Source organism: Theropithecus gelada, chromosome 5 (assembly GCF_003255815.1).
Source record: "Theropithecus gelada isolate Dixy chromosome 5, Tgel_1.0, whole genome shotgun sequence".
NCBI lineage: Eukaryota > Metazoa > Chordata > Mammalia > Primates > Cercopithecidae > Theropithecus > Theropithecus gelada.
Genome location: NC_037672.1, coordinates 173116090 through 173128975, shown reverse-complemented (window position 1 = coordinate 173128975; position 12886 = coordinate 173116090). Strand labels below are relative to the sequence as shown.

At 37.7% G+C, this 12886-nt stretch overlaps 1 protein-coding gene across 1 annotated transcript; it reads left to right on the top strand.

The window, feature by feature from the left end:
• The first annotated feature begins 455 nt into the window (after positions 1 to 455).
• On the top strand, positions 456 to 11607 carry SPATA4 (spermatogenesis associated 4). Its single transcript, XM_025385819.1, has 6 exons — positions 456 to 776; positions 2616 to 2745; positions 3242 to 3360; positions 3471 to 3691; positions 7698 to 7814; positions 11378 to 11607. Exons 1-6 carry the CDS (start codon positions 559 to 561, stop codon positions 11488 to 11490), a joined length of 918 nt encoding a protein of 305 aa, XP_025241604.1. The 5' UTR covers positions 456 to 558; the 3' UTR covers positions 11491 to 11607.
• The last annotated feature ends 1279 nt before the right edge of the window (positions 11608 to 12886 follow it).

The window sequence follows — 12886 nt, the reverse complement described above, 5'->3', positions numbered from 1 at the left end:
GTTTTCAAATATTACTGTTGACAAATACTTAATGCAATAATTAAGGAAATAGTTATGCTAAATTTTGTGGACATTCATTTCCATTTTAAAGATTTTTTCCCCCCATCTCTTCCAATTCCCAAACAAAAACTATCTTGGCCTCTGGAGTCTTGTCACACCACTCCTCTAACTAGAGGACTGAAAATAGGCCTTTGGCTGGGCAGAAACCAACAATATTTAAAATATAAAACTTATGAACAATGACAGAAGGAAAAAAACCCCACAAAACTCTAAATAGGTTAACAGTGAGGCCAACTAAATCTGAGATTGAAAGTTCTGCCCAAGGTTTACACTCTCCAGACCGCGGCCACACCACTGGGCCCACAGTTTTGCATCCCTCAGTACCTGGCTCCGCGCTCCAAAGTCGGAGTAAAGCGGCAGCACGGGCGGCTGCGGCAGCGCTTGCGCAGGCGCCGATGTCTCGACCCGAAAGACTCCGCCGCGCCCCACGTGGCCGCCCCGCCAGCTCTAAGGCCCCGCCCCGCCGTCTGCTGTTGCCGTAGCAACCCAGAAAGCGCCATGGCTGCCGCCGGCCGGGGGAAAGGGTCTTTGACACTGACGGCGGCAGCCCTAGCCAAGTCGCCGTCACTTTCGCCACAGCTAGCAGCTCCCATCCGAGGGAGGCCTAAGAAGTGTCTGGTCTATCCGCATGCCCCGAAGAACTCCCACCTGTCTCGTTCCGTTCTGCGTTGGCTTCAGGGTCTGGATCTCAGCTTCTTCCCCAGGAACATCAACAGGTGCTTGAGTAAGCCAGGCCTAGGCCCCCTCGGTGGGCGCCCCGCCTGCTTTCCGCCGCCTGCCAGGCCTCAGATTGCCTACCCTGGCCTGACTTATGTTTCAAATCAAGACCCCTCACCCACGCATACACACGAAAATACTATTAGGGAGCAAGGCTTTAACAAAATATCAAGAAACATTTTGTTTACTCAATCAAGCAATCATTAAATTGTAGACAATATAGAATGCTTTGGTGACTACAAAAAATACTAAAATAGTCAAAGCTTTTTCTTTAGTGACATTGGGCATTAATACTGGTAAGGATGGCCAGGCACAGTTCCTCATGACTGTAATCCCAGCACTTTGGGAGCCGAAGGAGGCGGATCACCTGAGGTCAGGAGTTCAGTAACAGCCTGGCCAACATGCTGAAACCCGATCTCTACTAACAATACAAAAATTAGTGGTGGTGGGTGCCTGTAATCCCAGCTACTGGGGAGGCTGCAGGCAGGAGAGTTCTTGAACCCGGGAGTCAGAGGTTGCAGTGAGCTGAGATTACACCGCTGCACTCCAGCCTCGGTAGCAGGGTAAGACTCTGTCTCAAAAAAAAAATATATATATATATATATATGTGTGTATATATGTATATGTGTGTGTATATATATAAATACACATACACATATATATATACACACACACTGGTAAGGATCAGTTTACCCTCTGTCAGAGATGGCATCTAGTTTGAGAGTTATCAACAAGTTTTTAAAGTTGCTGCTTAATTGTAGGCACTTTGTACGTAACTGGCAGTTAATATTTGCTCTGGGAATCCAAACTAAATTCTATAAAAATTAAGGCAATGAATCTTTTGTAGAACTCTGGTTTAGTCTCTCCTTATCAGAGAGGCATAGGTTCCAAGATCGACAGTGGATGCCTGGAACTGTGGTACTACAGAACCCTCTGTCAGAACACATTTCTGTGTATGTCTTCCATCCACAAATTTAATGCCTTTTTAAAAATCTTAACTAAACACTTATTACACACTGTGGCTGAAAGTTTTTCAGTTTGAGGTGTGACGGTGAAACTATCAAGAATTTCTTTTTCTTCATATTTCGGGGATATAAGATTCATTCCTACCATTCTAAGCATTCTTACAACTTTCTATTAAGTTAAGAACTTTCATTTTACCCAAAGGAAGAATTTTATGGTTTCTCTGTGGCATATCTGAATCACCAGCATCACTACTCTTGCACTTTGGGGTCATTATGAAACAAAATTAGAGTGACTTGCACACAAGCACATCACACTGTACAGTTGATCTGATAACTAAAAAGTGACTGATGTGTACAACGTGGAGACTCTGGACAAAGGGAGGAGTCACATTCTAGGCAACACAGAGCAGGCAGGGAGATTTCATCACACTCCCAGAACAGAGTACAATTTAAAAGTTACACATTATTTCTTGAATTTTCCGTTTAATATTTTCCGACTGTGGTTGACCCAAGGTAACTGAAACTGCAGAAAGCAAAACTGCAGATAAGCGGGGGACTAGTTTACTAATTTGTCTTCAGTATTTCTTACAAAGATGCCACTGAAACTTTAAAGTGCATATGAATCACCTGGGAATCTTGTTGAAATGCGGATTCAATACAAATTAACAGGTTGGGTTCATCAAAAGAACACCAAAGCCTTTGAAATGTACATAATCTTAGCGAAATTCCACAGTAGGTTCTCCTTAGAGCAACGATCCAACAACACTCATTTAACAAGATACTTTTAGTATGGAATATTAGGCTAGTGTTAATTATAATACAAACTGCATAATTAACTACACTTTATTTCATTTCCTAATTGCCATGGATCAGAGATTTTTCAAATGGCTTCCTAATTGCAGAAATATTCAGTATATATTACCCCTGGGAACTTGAATTATCATCCTTTGAAAATGGGACCTCTTTAAAAGTCAAGTTGGATAACTGGGCACAGTTGGAGAAGGTATGTTAGCAATCATTTACATTTTTAACTGTTAAGATGTTTGTTGTAAAGTGTGCCATCCTCGGAGCTTGCAGTGAGCTGAGATCCGGCCACTGCACTCCAGCCTGGGCCGCAGAGCGAGACTCTGTCTCAAAAAATAATAATAATAAAAATAAAAAATAAATAAAGTGTGCCATCCTAATTTCCTGGATCTCTACAGGTGTGTGTGTGTGACTGTGTGATACTGAGTTGGCAGCTTGTTCCTGTATATCACAAAGTTTATTAAATTCCAACTGTTTATGTCATGAATCACCTATGAAATTGAGCATAATGATTTCCATTAGCATGATAAATACTGATTGGTTTCCCTGCTGAATATTATCTTTTAATAACTAACGCGTTAAACACAAAAAATGACTTGATAGGTAAATAAAAGGGTGATTAAAGTGAATTCATGGTACTTGGAGATTTTTATAGAATTTCTTATGATAAAAACATTTTCTTTCTACTATTAAAGTTCCTGGCAAGAAAAAAATTTAAATTACCTAAAGAACTAATCCATGGAACAATTCATTGTAAAGCTGGAGTGCCTGAAATATTGATAGAAGAGGTTTACACTTTATTAACACATCGAGAGTAAGTTCTTTGTAATTTCCTAGTAATATAATTTAATGTGAAACTTTTGATAATATAAATCTCATTACTAAAATGTTGCTTATCAACAGTATTTTATTTTTTATTTCCAGAATTAAAAGTATCCAGGATGACTCTGTGAATTTCACGGACCATAGTTACCAGAGGCATTTACCCCTGGTTTCCAGGTCTACAGCTTCAAAGTCTATTAAAGATAACATTAGGTTATCAGAATTACTAAGCAATCCCAACATGCTCAGCAACGAACTGAAAGCAGAGTTCCTCATCCTTTTACATATGTTGCAAAGAAAATTAGGCAGAAAATTGAACCCAGGTAAGTTTTCCTTGGAAACGGCTGAGTTCTTCCAACTCTGTCAGGCTATTCTTCAGCACAGATGAAAGAAATGTCTGCACTGGCCCATTTTGCCATCTTCTGTAACTGGTCTAAAGGGAAATGACTTCTTTAATGCTAGCAGTGAAATGATTTATTAGCATTGGAGTGGTTTATAAATCAATTTTTTTTTGATGAAGGCATAGGTTAACATAGTATACAGACACTTCTTTTAGAAAAATGTGTATGTTTATGAAAGATTCATGTAAACTTTCACAAGAAATAAGTTCACATATCAAGTAACTAAGGAGTTTAAAAGTTAAGCAGGACACTCATCCCTTGGGAAAAGCCTAGATTCCCATGATTCACTGTGGATGCTGTCTACAGTGTGGACAATGTTATCCTTTCCATAGTAGGCTTGTTCGGATGTAGATGGTAGAGCAGATTGGAACTATCATGGCAACTTTCCAGAGATACCACTGAAATCATTCTCTAAGTACCCAAACACAGCATTTGCCATTTGCGTTGCCAGAATCACTGGCAGGTGGCAGAGTAATTGAACTTTCGCTCTATATTTGTTTGTTTGTTTTTCTAGCAGTTACTCAGGATACCACTCATGTATTGAAATCTTATTTCACTTGATTCCAGACATCTATAGAGACCACATCATTTCTGTGGCACCCAAACATTCAGGAAAAGAGGCGGATGTAGGTCATTAGGATTTCTCTCACCTGTGAACTTTTTCTGAAGAAAACCATTTTCTCTCTGGTTTCTAGCAAGAGAGGAAAGCACCAATTTTAACATGTCCTAAAATTGTGAGATGGATATTTTAGGTTTGGTCCTTCCTTACTCTGTCCGTTCTTCCATGTCTTATATTTTGTTTTCTCTTCCTTGATTTTTGTCATCTCTGGCTTTACTCATGAATTCGTGAGAAAAGAAATAATTCAGGTCATTAATGAGGAGAATTTTATCTTGAAACACTTTGCATGTTTTTAAACAACACTTTGCTGTGATATTTATCACACACGCAAGTACATAATGTATATGTACAATTTAAAGAAGATGACTAACGATGAAAACACATTTGTATATCCCTACGTAGGTTAAAAAAATAGAATGTTACTAATGCCTTTACCTTCCCCTTTGTGTCCTCTTGTGTCCTCGGACTGCATTCTCCACATTCCCTTCCAAGGGTAACTACCATCCTGCTGCCTTTGTTTGTAATTTCCTTGATTTAAAAATCTAGGCCGGGCGCAGTAGCTCACGCTTGTAATCCCAGCACTTCAGGAGGCTAAGGCAGGCGGATCATGAGGTCAAAAATTTGCGACCAGCCAGACCAACATGGTGAAATCCGGTCTCTAATAAAAATACAAAAATTAGCTGGGTGTGGTGGCGGGCGCCTATAATCCCGGTTACTGGGGAGGCTGAGGCAGGAGAATGGCTTGAACCCAGGAGGCAGAGGTTGCAGTGAGCCGAGAATGTGCCACTGTACTCCAGCCTGGGCGACAGAGCGGGACTCCATCTCAAAAACAAAAACAAAAAACAAAGAAAACACCAAACTATACTTACTATTTATATATTATTCTTTATTTCATTTACCTATATATAATATTTATATGTTATTTTTTATTTCATTCATATATATTTTTAACTTTAGTTGATTTTATGATACTCTGTAGTAGGCAGAATAAGCCCCCCTGTTATCCATGTCCTAATCCCTGAAACCTGTGAATATGATACTTTACATGGCAAAAGAGACTTTGCAGATGTAATTCAAGTTGTGGACCCCAAGATAGGGTGTGTACGCTGGCTTATTCAGGCCAGACCTGATCTAATCACATAAACCCTTAGAAGCAGAGATCTTTCTTCAACTGGAATCAGACACATGTAGCAGAAGGAGAAGTAGGAGATCTGGAGTGTGATAGGGTCTCAATCTGCTAGTGCTGCAGAGACAACATGGAAAGCATGAGAAGGTATGTGGTGCAGCTTCCAGGAGGAAAGAATTACCCTGGGCTGAGAGCCAGGCAAAAAACAGGGGCCTCAGTCCTGCAAACATAAGAAACTGCATTCTGCCAACAAGCTGAGTGAGCCTGGGAGAAGATTCATCCCCAGAACTTCCAGAAAGGAATGCAGCCCTGCCAATACCTTGCTTTCAGCCTCTGAGACTCTAAAGAGAGGACCCAGACTTCTGTACCGTGAGATAAAAAGGGCTGTTTTAAGTTATGATATTTGTGGTAATTTGTTATGGCAGGAATGAAAATCGAATGCAAACTCCATAGTTAACACTGTTCCCATAATGAGATTATAAATATATCCTCATATGTTTAAATTGATTAAAGTGAAACCTTTTAAGATGTAAACCTTTTAAAGTTTAAGTTGATTAAAGTGAAAACTTGTGAGCTGTTACTTCATCTGCAATCCACATGAAGAAGCGATTGTCTCAGCCCCACATTTTGAGTAGTCTATCCTTTCCTCACTTATTCGTAATGCCCTCTCGTGTTTCAGTTGGTGTGTATGTATGGGTCTGTTTCTGAGCCCTCTATTCAACTTTGTCTACATGTGTGTCACTTTAGCATGTTGTCTTAATTATTATTTCTTTAGAATTAGTGTTGATACTTTGTAAAGTCTTAAAATTTGTTCTTCTATGAAGTGTTGTTTCTATTTCATCCACAGTAAATTTTATTGTTATGAATTTATTAATACTGCCCACTGTTATATGTATTCATATCTAACATACTATTTTGAGTTTTTTTTTTTTTTCCTCTTTTTCTGTTTCTTGTTTTCATCTTACCTATCTTTTCTTTTTTGGACCAAATTTTTTTCTAAAGATTTTTTTCCCACTAATTTTGAACATTTTAAATCTCTACTCTTTTTAGTGCCAATCTATACATTTTAGCATGCATACTTATCTTAGTCTAAAATTAATATCTTCACTCTCTTCCTGAAACTGCAAGGACCTTAGAACACTATGACACCGATCCCTCCCTGCCACCCCTTTACCTCCTTTCAGTGCTTTCGTTGTCTGGCATTTTAGTTCTGTCCAGTTATATTTTAACACCACAAATCAGACATCACTGACTTATGTTTAAAAGTCTATCTTTCTAAAAAACTAACCTGCATCTCTGTTGTCTTTTGAACACATTTTTTCTTTAGCTACAGGTCATCTCAACCTTTCCAAATCTTGAACAGTACTCTTTCTCCAGTCTTGATTCCTGAGACTGCTGATTTTAAACATTTCTCATTTGTGGCCAAAGTAATTAATTATGATAATTATAGTTCTGGCAATGTTACTGACCAGAGTTGTGTTTAGTGTTGATAGAGTATGACTGGTGAGTAGGAATTAACTTAGCAACTTCTTCAAGCCTCAGTGAAGGATGAGCTGCAGATGCAGAGAAGGAAGTGATCTTTAGAAGCACAAGGAAATTGCCCAAGTATTTCAGCTTACAGGATTAGTTAAAAAGAAATATGGGAAACATGGAAATAATTTTAATTCACAATTTTTATCATATAAAATGTTTGCAAAATGAAAGGTACTGTATGATTTTATCAAATATAAAACTAGATAAAACTAACCTACGATGATAGAAGTCAGGATAGCACTTTCCTTTTAGAATACTGTCTTGGAAAGACATGAGGGGGCTTTGGGGTACTGGTAATACATCATTTCTTGATCTGGATGATGGTACCCTCAGTGTATTCACTCCACAAATTCATGGGAGTGAATTACACTTATTGTTTCTTTATCTTTTTGTATATACTTTATAATTGAATAGAAACTTACCAAAGACTAACAGGAACATAAACATATTACCTTTAAAGTAATTATTTTGTGTATTAAATATATTGTGAGCAATGCAGGGAGGGATTATTAATCTATGTATTCACACTACTCAGGAATATGATAAACAGAAATTTAAATGATTTACTGAATTTTTAAATTATGGCGTCTTACTTTGACAATGGCCATTATGACTTTTTAAGAAATAACTTCTTTGTTCATATTTTATAGAATGGTTTGACGTGAAACCAACAGTGGGAGAAGTTACTCTCAATCACCTTCCTGCTCAAGCCTGTGGGCACAGATATAATTCCAAAGTTACAAGAGGAAGAGTTGCCCCTGTTTTACGTAAGTTTTAACTCTTTGCTTCTTAAAATTGATTTTTTTTTGCTTGACTTTCTTCAATTAAAGTTTTTAAAAACGGTTAAATAGTTAAAATGTTGGTGTAGGTCAACTTTCAGTCCTACACTGTCAATTACATTGGTATGCAGTTCTTTATGGTAAGTGAAGGGAACATGTGGTCCGCTAAGTCGCTGCCCCCTCCCCAGCCTGCTACAATCAGATTTACTTGAGTTCTGATTTATGCTTAAATAGGTGAGTCCGAAAAACGTCAGGGTCATAGACTTGAAAGCTCAGTTCTTTAGTAGTCAGAAGTTGAGTCCGTGAGTCCTGAGACAGATATAGATACTTGCATACTAAGAATTCTCAATCAGTTGTATTACGAGAAGTCACTTGATTAAACCCTGTTAATTCAGAAAGCATTTATACGACATCAAACTCTAGCCCACGGTCCAAATTCAGCCTGTTGTCTATTTTTGTATAGTTCACAAGTTAAAAATAGTTTTTACTTTTTTTTGGAGATGAAGTCTCACTCTGTCACCCAGGCTGGAGTGCAGTGGTGCGATCTCGGCTCATTGCAACTTCCACCTCCTGGGTTCAAATGTTTCTCCTGACTCAGCCTCCTGAGTATCTGGGACTACAATGCACGCCGCCACGCCTGGCTAATTTTTTGTATTTTAGTAGAGATGGGGTTTCACCGTGTTGCCCAGGCTGGTCTCGAACTTCTGAGCTCGGGCAATCCGCCCTCCTCAGCCTCCTAAACTGCTTGGATTTAATGGTTTAAAAAAAAAAAAAATCAAAAGAATAATAGTAATTCCTGACACATAAAAATGCTATGAAATTCAAGTTCCCGTGCTCATAAATAACAGGGAACAGAGCCACTCCTGCTCAATTTATGCCTTGCTTATGGCTGCTTTGACACTACAACAGTTGGCTTGAGTAGTTGCCAAAGTGACTGTCTAGCCTAGAAAGTTGAGTTGCCAGATTTAGCAAATAAAAACACAGGACAATGCAACAAATACGTTTGAGGACATATTTAGGACATATTTTTACTAAAAATTATTCACTATTTATCTGAAATTCAAATTTAACTAGGTGTCCTATATTTTATCTGGCAAGCCTACCACAAAGCCTAAAATATTTACTCTCCAGCCCTTTACAGAAAATGTGTGTGGACCTCTGCTACAGATTATGTTTCCTGACCTGTTGAGGCATTTCACCGGGGATAAAAGTTCTTTGTTTACATAGAGTCTTTGAGAGCCCTGCCAATTTTCCTTTTTTTTTTAAACGAAAACAAAAACAAAAAAACGAAAAAAAACTTATGATTTTCCAGAACCTTTAATATGCTAATATGCATTGTAAATACTAAAGAGAAGAGAGGCAGAATGAAGTGTTTTCCAAACTCTATTTGATCACACATCACTATTTGGTTTTGCTTTGCTTAATGGTCTTGTATAACTAGTGTTCCTCATAGCACACTTTTTAATGTCCAAACATCAGGCCAGCCCATCAAAATCCCGTTAACTCTTCATCCACCTGAGGCATAGTAAGCATAATAGAACCAATGGAAGTGGATAACAATGTTTCAATGGGCCGGGCGTGGTGGCTCACGCCTGTAATCCCAGCACTTTGGGAGGCCTAGGTGGGCGGATCACCAGGTCAGAAGATCGAGAAAATCCTGGCTAACACGGTGAAACCCCGTCTCTACTAAAAATAAAAATAAATAAATAAATAAAATTTAGCTGGGCGTGGTGGCGGGCACCTGTAGTCCCAGCTATTTGGGAGGTTGAGGCAGGAGAATGTCGTGAACCTGGGACGTGGAGCTTGCAGTGAGCCGAGATCGCGCCACTGCACTCAAGCCTGGGTGACAGAGTGAGACTCCATCTCAACAAAACAAAACAAAACAAAACAAAACAAATGTTTCAATGAATAAAATGCATCCATAGTTTCACCTTTAGATTCTAGGAATATATCCTGTCCTTCATGCCTTAACTTCTTCTGTTGGTGACATTTGTGGTGAAAGTTCCAGCAGGGAGGGAGGTGAAGCCACAGGGACAGGGTGAGCATGGGAGGAGGGGATCAGGAGGTATGGAAAGGAAACTGCAGGTAAGTTTTGTTTTTGTGTTTAACTTGCTTGCCTCATTCCCCTTATGATTGACTGAATTTCACCGGGGCAGGGAAAGAGCAGGGCCACCTGCTTTGGGACCTGCAGTGAAAGGTAGAAAGTAGTAGTGATGAGTCGCAGCACGGCTTCCTTCCTGTGTAAGAAAGAGATGCAAATAGACTAGAGACAGAAATTGATGCCTGCTGATATTTGAATTGCTAAAGAGTATTTCTCATTTTTGTTATTTTTTTGAAAATCTTCAAGGTTCACATATGAGTTTTTAAAAAAACTACATGCTATCATTACTTCAGATCAGGATTCCAAGGAAAATGAATTTTTGCTTTTACAATTTTAATAATGTATAAGCTGCCATAAATAACTCCTCCCATTTTATTCTCTACTGCTCTTTTTTACGATTCTCTGGATGCTCTTTTATGATTCGCTTTCACCTCAATAGTCTTGCTCTCTTTGGAAAAAGAGATGGTTTTATGGAAGCCTTCACTGGACAAGGTAGATCAGGATGGGAAGGTGAACATACATTTATTTTTTTTACGTGTCTCAATCTAGATATATACTTGGATTCTCTTAATCTAGGCACACAGTAAATTAATCAATGATGTGGATTCAGCTTTGGTAATTATATGGATGAGAACTATTAAGTGTTAAATCTTTTTTTCTAAATTTGTTCAAAGGATTTCATTTCAGTTTCTGAAAAGAGGGTAAATAGTTCAGGTCAGTTACCATAGTTTGATAGTTAATGGAAGGAGGAGATGCAAAAACACTAGACTGTAGGAACTTAACTCTATGTTACCATCTAAGATTTCATATAATGACACTGAAATCACAGGCTGTTCATCTGAAAATCTTCTAATTATCAAACAGGGTGGCCAAAATTAATCATAATATAGGTTATTACCTTTGCTTTTTTCTTTTTATAACACTCAAGTTCCTCTACTTGTTTACCTAAATTTAGTATCTAGCAAAATTATGGGTCAATGGAATACAGATGTCTTAGTTGCCACTGGCCCCTCCCATTAGAACTGAGTGACCTAAAGAGTCTGGGTGGCTAGCTGGAATGCCTCAGTGTAATCAGAGTTCCAAAAACTGTATTATGAATCATGGACGTTTGTCAAATCTAAGTATAAAATTGTGCTAGTGTTGCCTCAGCTGCTTTCTGAAGCAATATCTAAGAATAGTTGGGTCATATTCAGTATCAGATGCACCAAAATAAACCCTGGAGATTTTTAGGCTGATGACTTTTGGAAGTGGCTGACATTCAGACTTTTTTTTATCCATGAGTACTATAATCCGTGATTTAAATATTCTTGTTTACCAGGCATTTAGATTAACTGTGCTCGACCTGTTGCCAATCATTCTGCATATATTTGATATATTAGACATGTTGATGCTTGTATAAATATTTAGTAACCATGAATTGATTTTAATTTTGTTTATTTAAATGCCCTAGCAAATATAGGTAATGGTGGCAGTTCACACAGAGAAATACATGTGAAGCAAGCTGGACAACATTCTCATTACTCTGTTATGAAACCTATCAGAAACATGGAAAAGAAACCTTGAAAAGCACCTGTCAAATGGCTTTGAAGAAATGATGCCATCATCTCTCGCCATAATAAAGAAACAGAATCACCCAGTATTGAATGTATTTCAATAATAAATAGAGTGGTGTCTTTTCCATAATTGTGTTAAAGAACATTTCTTTTCCATTCAATTTGTTTATTAAACTCCTATGCCAGGTACTGTTGAAAATACAAAATTAAATAAATTAATACAGAATGAGCAAAAATAATTTTAAAGGTATAAACATAATTCACCATGATGAGTAAGAGTTCTTTCTAATAATTTTGTAGGAATGGTAAATCTACTTCTTAATATGTTTTCCTTATTAGAAATTAAAAGTTACTGCTTTGCCTATTATATAGTTACATATCACATTCATTAATTAAATTTTATTCTGAATGATTATTATACTATGGCCCATAGAACACCTTGATCATCTCTAAGAACAGCCTGAACTTAAACCATTAAAAAGATAGGTGTCCCTTCTTTTGAAAACAAGTTGTGGGGAAAGAAAATCATCCTTTTCTTGGAACTTGGTTCTGGTGTTTAGCAATACATTTAGTTCAATTAAAAAGCTCCCACTGGTTGCTGCTATGCCCCATATTTTAACTGAAGGGAAACAAAAGCAGACTGATGTCCTGAAAAACGAATAATCTTTTATATATTCATGGTAATTTTATATTTTATATGTGAAAAATTTTCAACTGGTATTATTTATGTTTTGATACTAGCTCATTAACAGTCTCATTTGACTTCCAAGATGAGTATTACTAATGTCAATTTCCAGCTAAACTTACCAGTTTTTCTGCACTTTTGAAAGTTCACACTGTTTTATTAGCAATTCTACCTTCAGAGACTTCCTTGTTAAATTTTGCATTTTTAGATAGATAATATTTAAGAAGACTAAGAAAGCCCTGATGATACAGGTAACTTACTGGGAATGTGTTCAAAATCCAGTTTTATCTGAGGTAAGAGATCTAGGTCAAATGCATCTCTTAACCAGCTATAAGTAATGTATCTGTTGTCTTGCATTCTCATGGGACAATCTAAAGTGCAAAATATGAGAATAATTTTTAACCTATATAGTTCCTTTGGAAAAGGTTTGAGAAACAAGTCTTTGAAGCTCAGTCATGAAAAAGATCCACAGAAGAGGGTTAGTTTTGGGTAGAGTCAAATAGTAAGTTTCTTTGTCCTCTTGGTGCTGTGTTCAATCTCCTGAAAGAGCTCATCACTCATGGCCCGACTATGGTAAGTTCCCAAGAATCCTGTGGAACCTATACAGATTGTGGAAAATAGGAAATAGTCTGTAGGCTTCATTACATAGTGATTATGTAAATGAAGATACCAAGGATGGTCAAAGTGCGTAACCTCAAGAGCTTCTTGAGGACGAATTGTG

Bases quoted from the DNA above. Each gene is read 5' to 3' on its own strand.
- SPATA4 (XM_025385819.1), top strand. From the start codon at position 559: ATGGCTGCCGCCGGCCGGGGGAAAGGGTCTTTGACACTGACGGCGGCA. The intron at 777-2,615 runs GTGCTTGAGTAA...GCCATGGATCAG, and splicing joins TTCCCCAGGAACATCAACAG to AGATTTTTCAAATGGCTTCC. The intron at 7,815-11,377 runs GTAAGTTTTAAC...TAAATGCCCTAG, and splicing joins AAGAGTTGCCCCTGTTTTAC to CAAATATAGGTAATGGTGGC.